Here is a 14433-nt window from a genome sequence, read left to right as displayed (position 1 = left end):
AAAGAGCAAACATCTTTAAAAGGCTCACTGTGGCGATTCCTCAGGGATCTAGAACTAGAAATACCATTTGACCCAGCCATCCCATTACTGGGTATATACCCAAAGGACTATAAATCATGCTGCTATAAAGATACATGCACACGTATGTTTATTGTGGCACTATTCACAATAGCAAAGACTTGGAACCAACCCAAATGTTCATCAGTGATAGATTGGATTAAGAAAATGTGGCACATATACACCGTGGAATACTATGCAGCCATCAAAAAGGATGAGTTCATGTCCTTTGTAGGGACATGGATGAAGCTGGAAACCATCATTCTCAGCAAACTATCGCAAAGACAAAAAACCAAACACCACATGTTCTCACTCACAGGTGGGAATTGAACAATGAGAACACTTAGACACCAGGCGGGGAACATCACACACCAGGGCCTGTCGTGGGGTGTGGGGAGCGGGGAGGGATAGCATTAGGAGAAATACCTAATATAAATGATGAGTTAACGGGTGCAGTACACCAACATGGCACATGTATACATATGTAACAAACCTGCACGTTGTGCACATGTACCCTAGAACTTAAGGTATAATAAAAGAAAAAAATAGTAAAATAATATTATCTTTTTGCATACCTGGAAAAAAAAAAAAAGGCTCACAAGTCTCTACATGGTCTGCATTCCAGTTACCACTCTGACTGCAATTGCTTTCTCCTTTGCACACTCCATTTCAGCATCTTTGCTATGCCTTCCCTAGGATCTCCCAGTTATTACTCACTATGCCTGGTATGTTCTTTAACAAGTTTCCGAATGTATCACCACCTTACCTCTCTCAATCCTTCCCTGAAAACCTTATTTGAAATTTCAACACTTCCACAAGAGATATTCTCTTTCATTCCTGTTTCACTTTTCTTCACAATACTTCTTCATGATCTAATATACTATTTTCAATAGCTTTATTGAAATATAAATCACATTCCATAAAATTAACTCATTGAAAATATATCAGTCAATGATTTTTGGTATATTCATAGATATTTACAACCATCATTTCAAAAAGAAAGCCTGTACCCCTTAGCTATCACTACCCTATGTCTGCATTCCCCTCAGCCCCAAGCAACCACTAGTCTAGTTTCTAGACTATATAGATAGTCTATCTCTGACATTTAATTTTTTAAAGTTTAATTGTGAAATCATCATATCTTAAGAAAGGCAGATGATAGATAGCTAGATAGATAGCTACATAGCAAGACATGTCTTAAAAATAATAAACTGAGTTTCAAGTAACAACTAACCATATGAAAAACCATAGCTGTAACTTAAAAGTCTTTTGTTGCATGCAAATTATTTGATAATGGTAATAATTATGATGCAGTTCAAAGATGAGCAAGTTCTTTTCAGATTATTCTAGAATCCATACTAAGTGCTTTACCATGTAAAAGCCCTCAGAGCAAGGCTAATTCCTGAATAGTTGACAGCAGCGTTTCACCCCATCCCGAAGGGCCTCTATGACTTTATCATTCCGGAGGGTGAAGATGAAAGGATTGAGGAAAGGAGTTACTACTGAAACCATCAGGGAAACGACCCGATTGTAATCAGCTGCCTGTGTTTGCTTGGGTTTCATGTAGAGAAACAAGCAGCTGCCATAGCCAATCACAACACAGGTGAAGTGGGAGGCACAAGTGGAGAAGGATTTCCTCCGGCCAGAGGATGACGGGATCTTGAGAATGGTGGAGATGATGTAGGTGTAGGGGACAATTGTAGGGATCAAAGAACCAAAGAGAACAAAAACAGCCATTAAGAAGAGGATAAACTCTGTGAAAAGAGTATTATTGCAGGATAGTTTGAGCAATTGCCCTCGGTCACAGAAAAAATTGTTCACCACATTTGATTTGCAGTAAGTAAGCTGAAATGTGACATAGACCGGCCAGATTTGAAAAAGAAACCCAAACACCCATGACACAAGAACCACAAAGTTGCAGGTGTGTCTGTTCATAATGATGTTGTACCTCAGAGGGTTACATAACGGTCCACAGCCATTGCTCCAAGTAATGCAAACTCCGTTGTCCCCACAGCAAGGTACAGGAACAGCTGGACAACACAGGCAGACAAAGACATTGTCTGCATCCCAGGAAGCAGCAATCCCCAAAGCATCACGGGGACAATTATGGTTGTGACCAGGATCTCTAGGGCAGAGAGGTGGCCGAGGAAGAAATACATGGGGGACTGCAGACGTTTATCCACACAGACAACCACGATGATGACCGTGTTTCCCATTAATGTCACCAAGTAGAAAAAGAAGAATATAGCAAAAAGGATATGATGTAGTTCTTCAGAGCCAGGGAAGCCAAGGAGACAAAATTCAGTGGCACTAGAGTAATTCATCAACATTTAGCTCTAAACCCTTGTTCCTTGTGAAATCTAGAGAGCAAAAGAGACAGAACAACTGCTTTTCATCCTAAAAAGATTAAGGACATTTCAGGTTGAAAAAACATTCCTCTCCTGCTCCTCAACTCCATAACCTGACTCTACTATTTTCTACCCAATGTTGATGTCAAATACTTCATGAAGAATATATATCTTTTGAAGATAAATGTATATGCTCGGGAAGATGAAATCCAGTCATGAATAGCAAATGATAAACATGAAAACCCACCCACCCTAGCATGCACTCTTTCTCAATACACTGGACATCTGCCTCCAACTCTGCTCACTTACACCAGTGCCTCTATCATCTTGGGTGGAACTAAATTGCCTTCTCTGCCTATTATGTCTCCATCTTGCAAATCCTAATGCATCTAAACAATTATAAGAAAGTATTCCTGGCCGGGTGCGGTGGCTCACGCTTGTAATCCCAACACTTTGTGAGGCCGAGGCAAGCGGACCACCAGGTCAGGAGTTTGAGACCAGCTTGACCAACATGGTGAAACCTCGTCTCTAATACAAATACAAAAATTAGCCAGGCATGTTGGTGCGTGCCTGTAATCCCAGCTACTCAGGAGGCTGAGGCAGGAGAATTGCTTGAGCCGAGATCGCACCACTGCACTCCAGCCTGGGCAACAGAGTGAGACTCCATCTCAAAACATAAATAAATAAAGTATTCCTAGCCAATCTCACACAGGCATGGTTACTTTTTTCTTCTGTATCCTCTAAACATAGGCTCCATTTGCATTATGTTCATTTAAAAGTCTTCACTTCAGTTATATTTACCATTTTGGGGTGTGATGTCGGGAAGTTAGGTCTATCCAGGACACTGTCACAAGGCAAGAGCCATTTTAAGACAAAGTATTGAGTCTTTCCCTGACCTCTGGGGTACCAGCTCCCTTGAGTGGATTACCCACTTCTTCCTCTTTATTTTTATAATGAAAGCCATCTCCACTTCTTATCTAAGTGACTGTGTCTCCCCTACGCAGACAGGGTCTGATCAGCTCCCAGTTAACAATTTCTAGCTCTGAGATTTTGATTCCTCTTGTTATGAGATGACAAAGAGGAGGAGGAGAAGTCCAGGGGTGAAGAGGCTGGAACTTTAATCCTCAGCTCCCAACACAGCCTCCACGCTAGGGCCAGGAGACAAGAAAGCAGCTGTGGTGTGGAGGTAACTTATCCTCTGCGTTTCCCAGTTCTCAGCACCCCAGTTTCAGCAGGGAGACAAGACCTTCCAATGGGAAGTCTGCGCCTGCATCCAACTTGCCATGGTCTCAGTCTGTTAGAGCAGCTTGGAAGTTCCACAGAGCAGATCTGCTCCTCCGTGACCACCTGTTTTCTCCAGAGTCCTGGGGCAACAAAAAGTGTCAGAAGACACCAAAATGGATCACTCTGAACTCCTTAGAATGTCTGCACTCCTTCCCTTACCACATTCAGGTATTTGCTCAAATGTTTCCTTTTTATGGGCCCCTTCCCACTCAGCTTCTCTAAAACAATACGGGCACACCTTCCTCTCAAACCTGTGTTAGGCTATATTTTTCATGCTAATTGTCCTCACCAATATCTCCAATCACATTATACTATTACTTGTTTATTAATTTATCATCAAAATCCAATATTTAATTAAATACTTCATAGGTAGGTCATTTCTCTTTCTCGTTCACTTTATCTCTCTTGTATTACCAGTGCCAAGAACAGAGTCTGACACTAGAACAGAGTATGCATTCTGTATTTTAAATGAATATATCAATGAATAGATTAAAGAAAAAAAAATCAGTGAATGAACAAGGACTATACAGCCTGACTCTTCTTCTCTCCATTCATTCTCCTCTGAAGCAACATAAAGTCAACCTGCAATCTCTCTCCCTGGAGTTCCCCTACTATGTGGCAGGCAGATATATGGAAGGAATGGGGAGAAATGAGAGAGCAAGAACTTGGGTAATGGCAGAGCATTGTGCCTCTCGCCAGCATAGGGCAGAGAAGAAATGATTCTGCCCTCTGCTGTGGAGGGAGGCTTTGCTGCAGAGCTCATCCTCTATGCAACTCCCACTGTCCAGTCTGCAGGCTCTAGGTATCCTTGTTCTAGGAGGCAGCCAAGCCCCGGCCCTCCCATCATGATGCTCTCCTACTGTCTACTTCACAGAAAGGAAACCCCTCTGGAAGACACTCACCTCCGGAGAAGCAGCCTGGACTGGAAAGTTCTACTGCTCCCCAGGGACCAGCCCAGGCTATCTCTCACTCACCTAGTGCTGAGCTATGCTCAGGAGACAGGGACAGCTGCTTCTGTCTCCATTCAGAGTGAAGGACACTGTCCTCACACAGAAGCTTATGCAAAAGTCCAGAAATACGAGCGCTGAGGAGAGGGTCCAACTGTCTCTATCTCTCTCCTTCTCTTTGCTTCCTTCTCTCACTCCCTTATCTGTCTCCAAGGATGAGTATTCACTGAGGAACAATTTGTACAAGTTCAGAGACACACCAGGGATGCTGTCCAGGAAAAGCTGCCAAAACATTCACCCTTCCCTCCTGAGGTTAATCAAGTTTTAGAACAGCGAAAAGTTGTCTAATGGGCAAACTTGAAATCTCCCTCATGAGGAACCTCTCAACACTCCAGATTGCCTTCCTTCGGGCTCTGAGTTATCACCATGCAACCCAGGCTGTGAATGGTTAGCCCCCTGAGCTGCTCCATGCCTCTCCCTGATTCCACGTGGCCCTATGGAGCCTAAGCTCCCCGCTCGCCGTGATGGCCCCACTAGTAACTCCTAGACACAGAGCAAAATTCTAGAGGCCACCAAATGGAATTTTATCAAAAATTTTCTCTTCATTTCCAAGTATTATGAAGCACATGTTTCCAGATGATCTCTGCACTCCTTCTAACAGAAATCCTCTGCCTATAGTTATGGGAACCCTGCTAAGTGAGTAATAGACAGGGTCTGCCACCTGCTTCAACCTCATGGACTGTTCCTGCTACACCCATTCCACTGTTTGCAACATGCAGACATTCCAACTGTGGCTTCTCGGTCATGGGAACTGGGCTGACAGCTGCCCAGGTGGCTGTGCTGAGTCACGTTATGACAGGTGGAGAAATGTGAAGGAAGGGTGCTGAGAAATGAGGAAGTCCGAGGCGGATGGAACCTTTGTCTGAGAAAGCAAATTACAGATCCAAATTCCCTAAGGCAAGGCATGGTTCAGTTTCTCCAGACATGTTTCCAGGGTTATTAACTATACATTGGCAGAGTAGAAAATGGAGCAGTAGGAAGGAATGTAAAATAATAAAAACCCCTGGGAAAACATTGGTTTCTTATTAACTTAAATATACATCTACTCTGTAACCTACCAATTCTATTTCTAGGCAGTTGCCTAATACAAATGAAAACACGTCCTCACAAATATCTCTGTTATCATGTTTATTGTATATTTATTATAGCTACTAATGACAGAAAATAAATACCCATCAATAAGATAATTTGATATTCATATGAGGAAATACTATTCAACAATGATTCACTACTTGCTAATTCAGTGATCCCAGCGACTTTATAAGACATAACTAACCCCAATAATGAGTCAGCTACATATTTATATAAGGGAATAATGGTCAGGAAAAAAGTAACAAAGTACTGATGTATACAACATAAACAAATTTCAGATACATTACACTGCATAAAATAATCTGACACCAAAATATGCTTAACGTATGGTCCTAATGTAACATGCTCTAGAATGGACAAAATCGATAAAAGAAACCCCAGGCAATCCTTGGAAGGAAATTGACTGGGAAAGATTATGAGATAATTCTTGGCTATATTATCCCTTTCTAAATTGCTGCAATACATTTGGTCCACTTTTCATTTAGGCCTCTATGTTAATGAGAGATACTGGTCTGTGGCTTTCCTTTCTTATAAGGTCCTTGTCAGGTTTGAGTTATCATAAATGAATGGAAAAATAAGCCCTCTTTTCCTATTTTATGGGAAAAAAACATTTGCATTATTTCCTCCTAAATCGTTTGGCAAAGTTCATCATTGAGAACATTTAGGCCAGGAGTTTTATTTGTGAGAAAGTTTTTAATTATGGGTTCCATGTATTTAATAGCTATGTGACTATTCAGAATTTCTACTTCAGTTTGTGTCCATTTTGAAGAATTGTGTTCAAGAGAATTGCTTAGTTCATCTAAATTGCTGGGTTTATTGGCATTAAGTTGCTCATATTCATTTTCATGCTTTCAAGGTTCACTGTCTCTATTATGATATCCCTTGTTCCCATTTCTGATATTGTTACTTTGTGTGCTTTTGCTTCCTTATTATTCTTGCTAGGGATTTATCCATTTTATTAATTTTTTCAGAGACTTTACTTTGGCTTTGTTGATTTTTTTGCTATTTCTTTTCTGGTTTATATTTTAAGTTCACAAGTCATTTTTTCCTGTGTATGTCTTCAAGTGGCATTCTTTTCATAAGAATATCAGTCATATGCTTAGGAGCCCACCCTTCTCCATTATGACCTAATACTACCTAATAACACCTGCGACAACCTTATTTCCAAATAAGTTCACATTCTAAGGTACCAGGGGTTAAGTGTACAAGGGATGAATTTAGAGGCACAAAAATCCAACCATAATGGACATCTTGATTGCCTCTGACTTGGGACAATTATTAATAGAGCTGCTATAAATATTCAGGTAGTAGTTTTTGTGCAGAGATTAATTTTCAACTCATTTGGGCATATATCAAGGAGAACTATTACTGGATTGTGTGCTAAAATTTGTAAGAAAGTACCAAACTTTTGGAAGTACCAAACTGTCTTCCAACGTGGCTGTACCATGTCGCATTCCCACCAGCAATGACTGAGAGTTCCTGTTGGTCCACATCCTCACCAGCATCTGGTGTTTTGGATTTTAGCCACTTTACTAGGTGTGCAGTGGTGTTTCATTGTTGTTTTATTTTATTTCATTTTATGAGACGGAGTCTCACCCTGTTACCCAGGCTGTAGTGCAGTGGCACTATCTCGGCTCCCTGCAACCTCCACCTCCACCCCCCAGGATTCTAGCGATTCTCCTGCCTCAGGCTCCCTAGTAGCTGGGATTACAGGCACCCACCACCATGCAAGGGTGTGTGTGTGTGTGTGTGTGTGTGTGTGTGTGTGTGTGTGTGTGTGTGTGTGTGTATTTTTTTAGTAGAGATGGGGTTTTCCCATGTTGGTTAGGCTGGTCTCAAACTCCTGACCTCAGGTGATCAACCCGCCTTGGCTTCCCAAAGTGCTAGGATTATGGGCATGAGCCACCACACCTGGCCTCATTGTTGTTTTAATTTCCAATTCCCTGATGACATATGATGTGGAACATCTTTTCACATGCTTATTTGTCATCTATACATGTTCTTTAGTGATCTATTCAGATATTTCCCCATTTTGTAACCGAGTAGTTTCTTGTTGAGTTTTGAGGTTTTTGTATATTTTTGATACATGTTCTGTAATGTGTATGTGTTTTGCAAGTATTTTCTTCCAAACTGTGTCTCTTCTTCTCATTAAGTCTTTCTTTCACGTATTGCACTTTTGGTATTGTAGCTGAAAAGTCACCACAAAAGCCAAGGTCACCTAAATTTTTCTATGTTTTATTTTAGAGTTGTAAAGCTTTACATTTCACATTTAGGTTTATGATCCAAGTAGAGTTAATATTTTGTCAAAGGTATAAAGTCTGTGTCTGAATTTTGTTTGTTTGTTTGGTTTGGATTTCCAGTCATTCCAGCACCATTTGTTGAAAAGATTATCCTTTCTCATTGGATTGCCTTTCTTCTTTTATTAAAGATTCATTGCCTATATTTGTGTGGGTCTATTTCTGGGCTCTGTGTTATGCTTCATTGATCTAATTCTCTGTTCTTTTGCCCATAACATACTGTCTTGCTTACGGTAGATTTTTTAATTTTTAACAGCTTTATTGAGGAATGGTTGATAGAGAGAAAACTGCACATATTTAAAGTAAACAATTTGATGAACTTGGAAATAAGTGTACACCTATGAACCCATCACCACAATCAAGGTAATAAACCTATTCATCACTTTTTTTTTTCTGAGACAGAGTCTGTCTTTGTCACCCAGGCTGGAGTGCAGTGGCACGATCTCCACTCACTGCAACCTCTGCCTCCCAGGTTCAAGTGATTCTCATGCCTCAGCCTCTGGAATAGCTGGGATTATAGGCGCACGCCACCATGCCTGGCTAATTTTTGTATTTTTAGTAGAGATAGGGTTGGCCAGGCTGGTCTCGAACTCCTGGCCTCAAGTGATCCTCCTGCCTCGGCCTCCCAAAGTGCTGGGATTACAGGCGTGAGCCACTGCACCCAGCCCTATTCATCACTTTTAAGGAGTTATTCCTGCCCCTTTATTGTTATTGTTGTTGTTGCTGTTTGTTGTGGTAAGAAGACTTACCATGAAATCTACCGCTCTTAACAAATTTTTAAGTGCACAATATAGTATTATTAACTATAGGCACAATGTTATACATCAGATCTCTAGAAGCTACGATCTTGTACTACTAAAACTTTATGCTCATTGAACAGCAACTCCCCATTTTCCCCTGGAAAAACCATTCTATTTTCTGCTCTTATGAGTTGGACTATTTTAGGTACCTTACATATGTGGGATATTGTCCTGTTTATTTCACTTAGCATGTCCTCTAGGTTCATCCTTGCTGTCAAATATGGCAAGATTTCCTTCTTTTTAAGGCAGTTTCAGCTTTCAGCTCTCACATTTAAGTTTTTGATTCATTTTGAGTTGATTTGAAGAAGGGAGCTGAAATGTGGCATAGACTGGCCAGATTTCAGAAAGGAACCCAATCAATAATACAATTACCATCCAGATGCAGTGTGTCTGCTCATAATGATGTTTTACTTCAAAGAGTTACAGAGAGCCACATAGTGGTCCACAGTCATCACTCCCAGTAATACAAATTTTGTGTACCCCCAAAAAAGTTCATATAGAGTTGGACAGCACATGTCATTAAAGGTATTGTTTGAATCATGGAAAGTAACAACCCCTGAGCATCAAGGGAACAGCAGTATATGTGATAAGGATTTCCATGACAGAGAGGTCACCATGGAATAAATATAAGAGGAACAGCAGGCATTTCTCAACACATACTATGATGACTACATAATTTCTTATTACAATCACTGACAAAGGAAGAAGAAGGCAACAAATGGCATACTTACTGGGAGCCAGGGAAGCCTAAGAGACAAAATTCAGTAGCACCACTGTGACTCCCACATATTTAGTCCTAAGGATTTGCTCCTTGTGAAATGGAAAGAGCCAAAAAAAAAGAAAAAAGATGAGACTGCTTCTTATCACAAAAGGACTAAAGATATTTCCAGATTGAGAAAATATTCCCCTCCTGCTTCTAGGCTCCATACCACGACTCTATACAAGGTTGATGTTAAATGTTTTATGAAGGATAGATAGGTAGGTAGCATGGTAGATAAATATGTATGTCCAAGAAGATGAGCATGGGTCACCAACACTGCACCACAGGCATGAAAACCTATCCACCCCAGCACGCACTATTGTCTCTCGATTCATTGGACATCTCAGCTCCAACTCTGCTCTGACCAGCTACCCTAAGTACTTCCCTAATCACAACCTGCTCATTTATACCACCATGTCTTCCATTCTGAATGGAACTAAACTGTCCTCTCTACCTATTATGTCCCTGTCATGCAAAAACCTACTGCATCTCAACAGTTATACAAAAGCATTTTTAGCAAATCCTACCTGGATGTGGTTACTTCTTTCCTTTGTTTCCTCTGAGTGTGAGTGATATGGTTTGGCTTTGTCCCCACCCAAAAATCTCATCTTGAATTGTAATCCCCATAATCCCCATGTATCAAGGGCAGGACCACGTGCAGGTAATTGGATCATGAGGGCAGGTTTCTCCCATGCTGTTCTCGTGATAGTGAGTGAGTCTTAAGAGATCTCATGGTTTTAAAAGTATCTGGCATTTCCTCTGCTTGCACTCACTCTGTCCTGCCACCCTGTGAAGAAAGTACTTGCTTCTCCTTTGCCTTCCACCATGATTGTAAGTTTCCTGAGACCCCCCCCCCAGCAATGCAGAACCATGAGTTGATTAAACCTCTTTCCTTCATAAATTACCCAGTCTTAGGTATTTCTTCATAGCAGTGTGAGAACAGACTAATACACTATGCTACATTTGTATTATGCTTGTTCAAGTTTTCACTTCAGTTGTCTTTATGATCATTTCTCTGTGTTAGTAGAACTGGCTGACTTGGAGGTAGGGTCTAACCTGCCCACTGTCAGAAAGTAAGAGCCATTTTGTGACACAGTATTGAGTATTTCCCAGACTTCTGGTGTGCTGGCTTGCGGGAGTAGCTTGCTCACTTCTTTTTTGTTTCATGATGAAAGTTACAAGCCAACCCAAATGTCCAACAACGATAGACTGGATTAAGAAAATGTGGCACATATACACCATGGAATACTATGCAGCCATAAAAAAGGATGAGTTCATATCCTTTGTAGGGACATGGATGAAACTGGAAAACATCATTCTCAGTAAACTATCGCAAGGACAAAAAACCAAACACCGCATGTTCTCACTCATAGGTGGGAATTGAACAATGAGAACTCATGGACACAGGAAGGGGAACATCACACTCCGGGGACTGTTGTGGGGTTGGGGGAGGGGGGAGGGACAGCATTAGGAGATGTACCTAATGCTAAATGACGAGTTAATGGGTGCAGGAAATCAAAGTGGCACATGGATACATATGTAACAAACCTGCACATTGTGCACATGTACCCTAAAACCTAAAGTATAATAAAAAAATAGAAAGTTATACTCCAATATTTAACTAAGTGAATGTGTCTTCTTCAAGCAGGCAGAGTCTGGCCAATTCCAAATTAGCAACCTCTGGCTCTGAGATTTATTCCTCTTGTCATCAGATGACACAGAGTAGAAGAAATCCAGAAGGAGTGAAAAGCCTGGAACTTTAATTCCCAACTCCCAGTGTGCCCTCCACCCTGGGTCCAGGAAACAAGAAAACAGCTATGGCTTAGAGGCAATATATCCTCTACATTCTTCTAAAATTATGTTAAACTTTTCCTTGTTTATTCATTTGAAACCTGAATCTTATATTAGAATAAAATACCTTGAGAAAAGATTGTCTCTTTTTTTTTTACTGTCACATCTTCAGTTCCAAGAACAGAATAAGACACTGAGCAAATGTGTACACTTTAAATATTTATGCAATGAATAAATAAATAAATGAATAAACAGAGTAGTTAGTCATCCTGACCAGATTCTCTTTCTTGTTGTAAGATATGACTCTCCATTCACTCTTCACTAAGGTATTGCCCAGTCAAAAAGAGAAGTCTGTCTTTGTGGAGCTCCCCTACAATATGGCAAGCAGATATGAAGAAGAAATAGGGCTAAAAGAGAGGGCAGAGTCTTAGGTAGTGGCAGAGCACTGTGCCTCTCTTCATCATGGGGCAGAGAAGAGATGAATCTGCCCTCTGCCCTGGAGGGAGGATTTGATTCAGAGCTCATCCTCTATGCAACTCCCCTGTCTACTCTTCAGGCTCTAGGTATCCTTGTTCTAGAAGGCAGCCAAGCCCCAGCCCTCCTATCATCATGCTCTCCTACTCTCTACTTCACAGAGAGGAACCTCTAGAAGACACTCACCTCCAGAAAGGGGAAAGGCTTGGAAAGTTCTACTGCTCCCCAGGGACCAGCCCAAGCTACCTTCTGCCTGGCTAGTGCTGAGCAGTCTCCATGAGCTACAACAAGCTGCTGCTGTCTTTACTCTTAGTGATAGTGAAAACTGTCCCCACACTGGCCCCTAGGAAAAGGTCCAGTAATAATGCTGTGGAAAGCCCAATTGTCTCCTTCTTTCTTTATCCCTCCTTCTTTCCCTCCCCAATCTGTCCCCTGTAGAATTTATTCACTAATGGAATGTTCCCAGGTTCAAAGCAATCCTAGCAACACAGTGAAGAGAAAGCCAGAGAAACTTTTCACCTTTCCTTCCCAAGGCTAATCACATTTTAGAACATGAAAAAGTTGGTATAGTAGGAAAACCAGTAATCTCCCAGACAGAAGTTTCTCAACACCCAGGTTGCCCTCCTCCCAGGCCTTAAGTCTTGGATGTTACTAAGCACTCCAGGCTGTGAATAGCCAACACCTTACTCTCCTCTATGCCTCTCCCTAATTCCATTTAGCCCTACAGAGCCTAAGCAGCCCCAAGCAGAGGACATGACAAATGGCTGCAAGACACATGAAAAACTAAGGGGCAATCAAATAGCCTTTGCCAAAAATGTTTTCCTTATCTCCAAAACCTTATGGGTCCCACCTTCTCCAGATGATCTCTGCACTCCTGCCACCAGATACCCTCTGCCAATAGTTAAGGGAACCCTGCTTAGAGAGAAACAAAGAGAGGATCTGCCACACAAACCAGCCTCACAGTCAACTAATGCCACAACCCATTCCAGTCTCTGCAGCATGCATACATTCCAACTGTGGCTGTTCAACCACCATTTCCCCGCCAGGTCTTCATATGCTAGCAGGGTTCCTCACTGAGCTACTTGAAGGGTAGGGGTAAAGGCTGAAGAGCCAACATTGAGAAACACAAATTTAAGACTACCATACAAAAGCAAAGATGCCTTGCAAACTGAGTAAAATAGCAAAATAACATTTAAAATATTTATGTTTACATTTTAAAAACGACTTTCATTTATCATAAAAATGGCACAGTTCATGTGAAAAGTAAAATTTTGTGAAGGAATATAAAACAAAAATGCGAATGCCTCTCTCACCAATGCCTGATCTTGCTGATCCATCTGCTAGAGATAAACACTACTATTAGTTCCTAGTGCATCCATACAGAAATTATCTTTGCATATACATGAGTATCTTTTTATGGTCTTTTAAAAACTTGATATTTTAGTAAAATATTGTCCTGCAACTTTCTTTTTGTTATATGTGTATATGTGTGTGTTTATTAAGCCTTCCCATATTAGCATTTATATATCCCTCATATTTTAAATGATTACTAAATATTCACCTTATGAAAAAAACTATCATTTACTTAATGAGTACCCTGCTAACAAATATTTTGTGTTTTCAATTTTTTACTAGTATAATGCTGCAATAAATACCTTCACATGTAAGCCCATACATTTTTATACTTGTATCTTGCTAAATTATTATACTAAATTTTACTAGCTGTTATCAAATCACCTTCCAAAAAGTTGTACCAATCAATTTATGATCTCTTGAAATAAGATTATGTTGAGCCTACCCACACAGCCTCCTGCAAGAAGTGGGTGGGAAGTTTTTATTTCCCATTGTTAACCCAGTGCAGGTTCAGAAATGACACTAACAGATGAGGAGTCGGTAATCACATTGTGAGGTAAGGACACATCCTAGCGGTCCTCATCCCCATGGGAACGACGCTGACAGCTGCCCAGGGAGTCTGGCCTTGGAGCAGCACTGTTGGTCGTGTAATGACTGTTGGAGTAAGGAAGGCCCCTGGTGAATGAGGAAATCCAAGAAGGATGGAACCTTTCTCTGAGAACCCTTATTGCTGAAACAACTTACCTAATTCAGGGCATGGTTCCATTTCTTTAGATATCCTCCATGTTTTGCTTAATGCCACATTGGCCCAGTAAGGATTTCAGAAGTAGAGGGGAGTATAACACAGTAAAACCCATTTGAAAAGAGTTTTGTCAGTTTCTTGAAAGTATATACCTCCCTATAATGGAAAAATTCCACTCCCAAGTATTTCACTGAGAGAAATGAAAATATATATCCTCATAAAGACTTGTATTAGAAGATTCATAGCAGTTTAATTCATTGTAGCCAATTATGACACAACACAAATACCCATCAACAAGAGAATGGTAGAGCTGATCCTCATTATTCATGGCTCTCTATTTGTGAATTCACCCACTTAATAAATTTATTTGTAACTGTGAAATCATTATTTGTAGTTCTTCTAGGGCTATTGGCTGATGTGTACAAGCA

At 40.8% G+C, this 14433-nt stretch overlaps 1 protein-coding gene across 1 annotated transcript; it reads right to left on the bottom strand.

The window, feature by feature from the left end:
• Positions 1–1452: 1452 nt before the first annotated feature.
• On the bottom strand, positions 1453–14082 carry LOC116814439 (olfactory receptor 9A4-like). Its single transcript, XM_032761977.2, is given in 3 exon segments — positions 1453–2021; positions 2024–2417; positions 14008–14082. Coding segments are annotated over 2 exon segments (933 nt in total). The 5' UTR covers positions 2388–2417; positions 14008–14082.
• Positions 14083–14433: the final 351 nt, after the last annotated feature.

This window comes from Hylobates moloch, unplaced genomic scaffold (genome assembly GCF_009828535.3).
Source record: "Hylobates moloch isolate HMO894 unplaced genomic scaffold, HMol_V3 SCAFFOLD_1, whole genome shotgun sequence".
In the NCBI taxonomy this organism is placed as follows: Eukaryota; Metazoa; Chordata; class Mammalia; order Primates; family Hylobatidae; genus Hylobates; species Hylobates moloch.
This window is presented reverse-complemented; position numbering and strand designations above follow the sequence as displayed.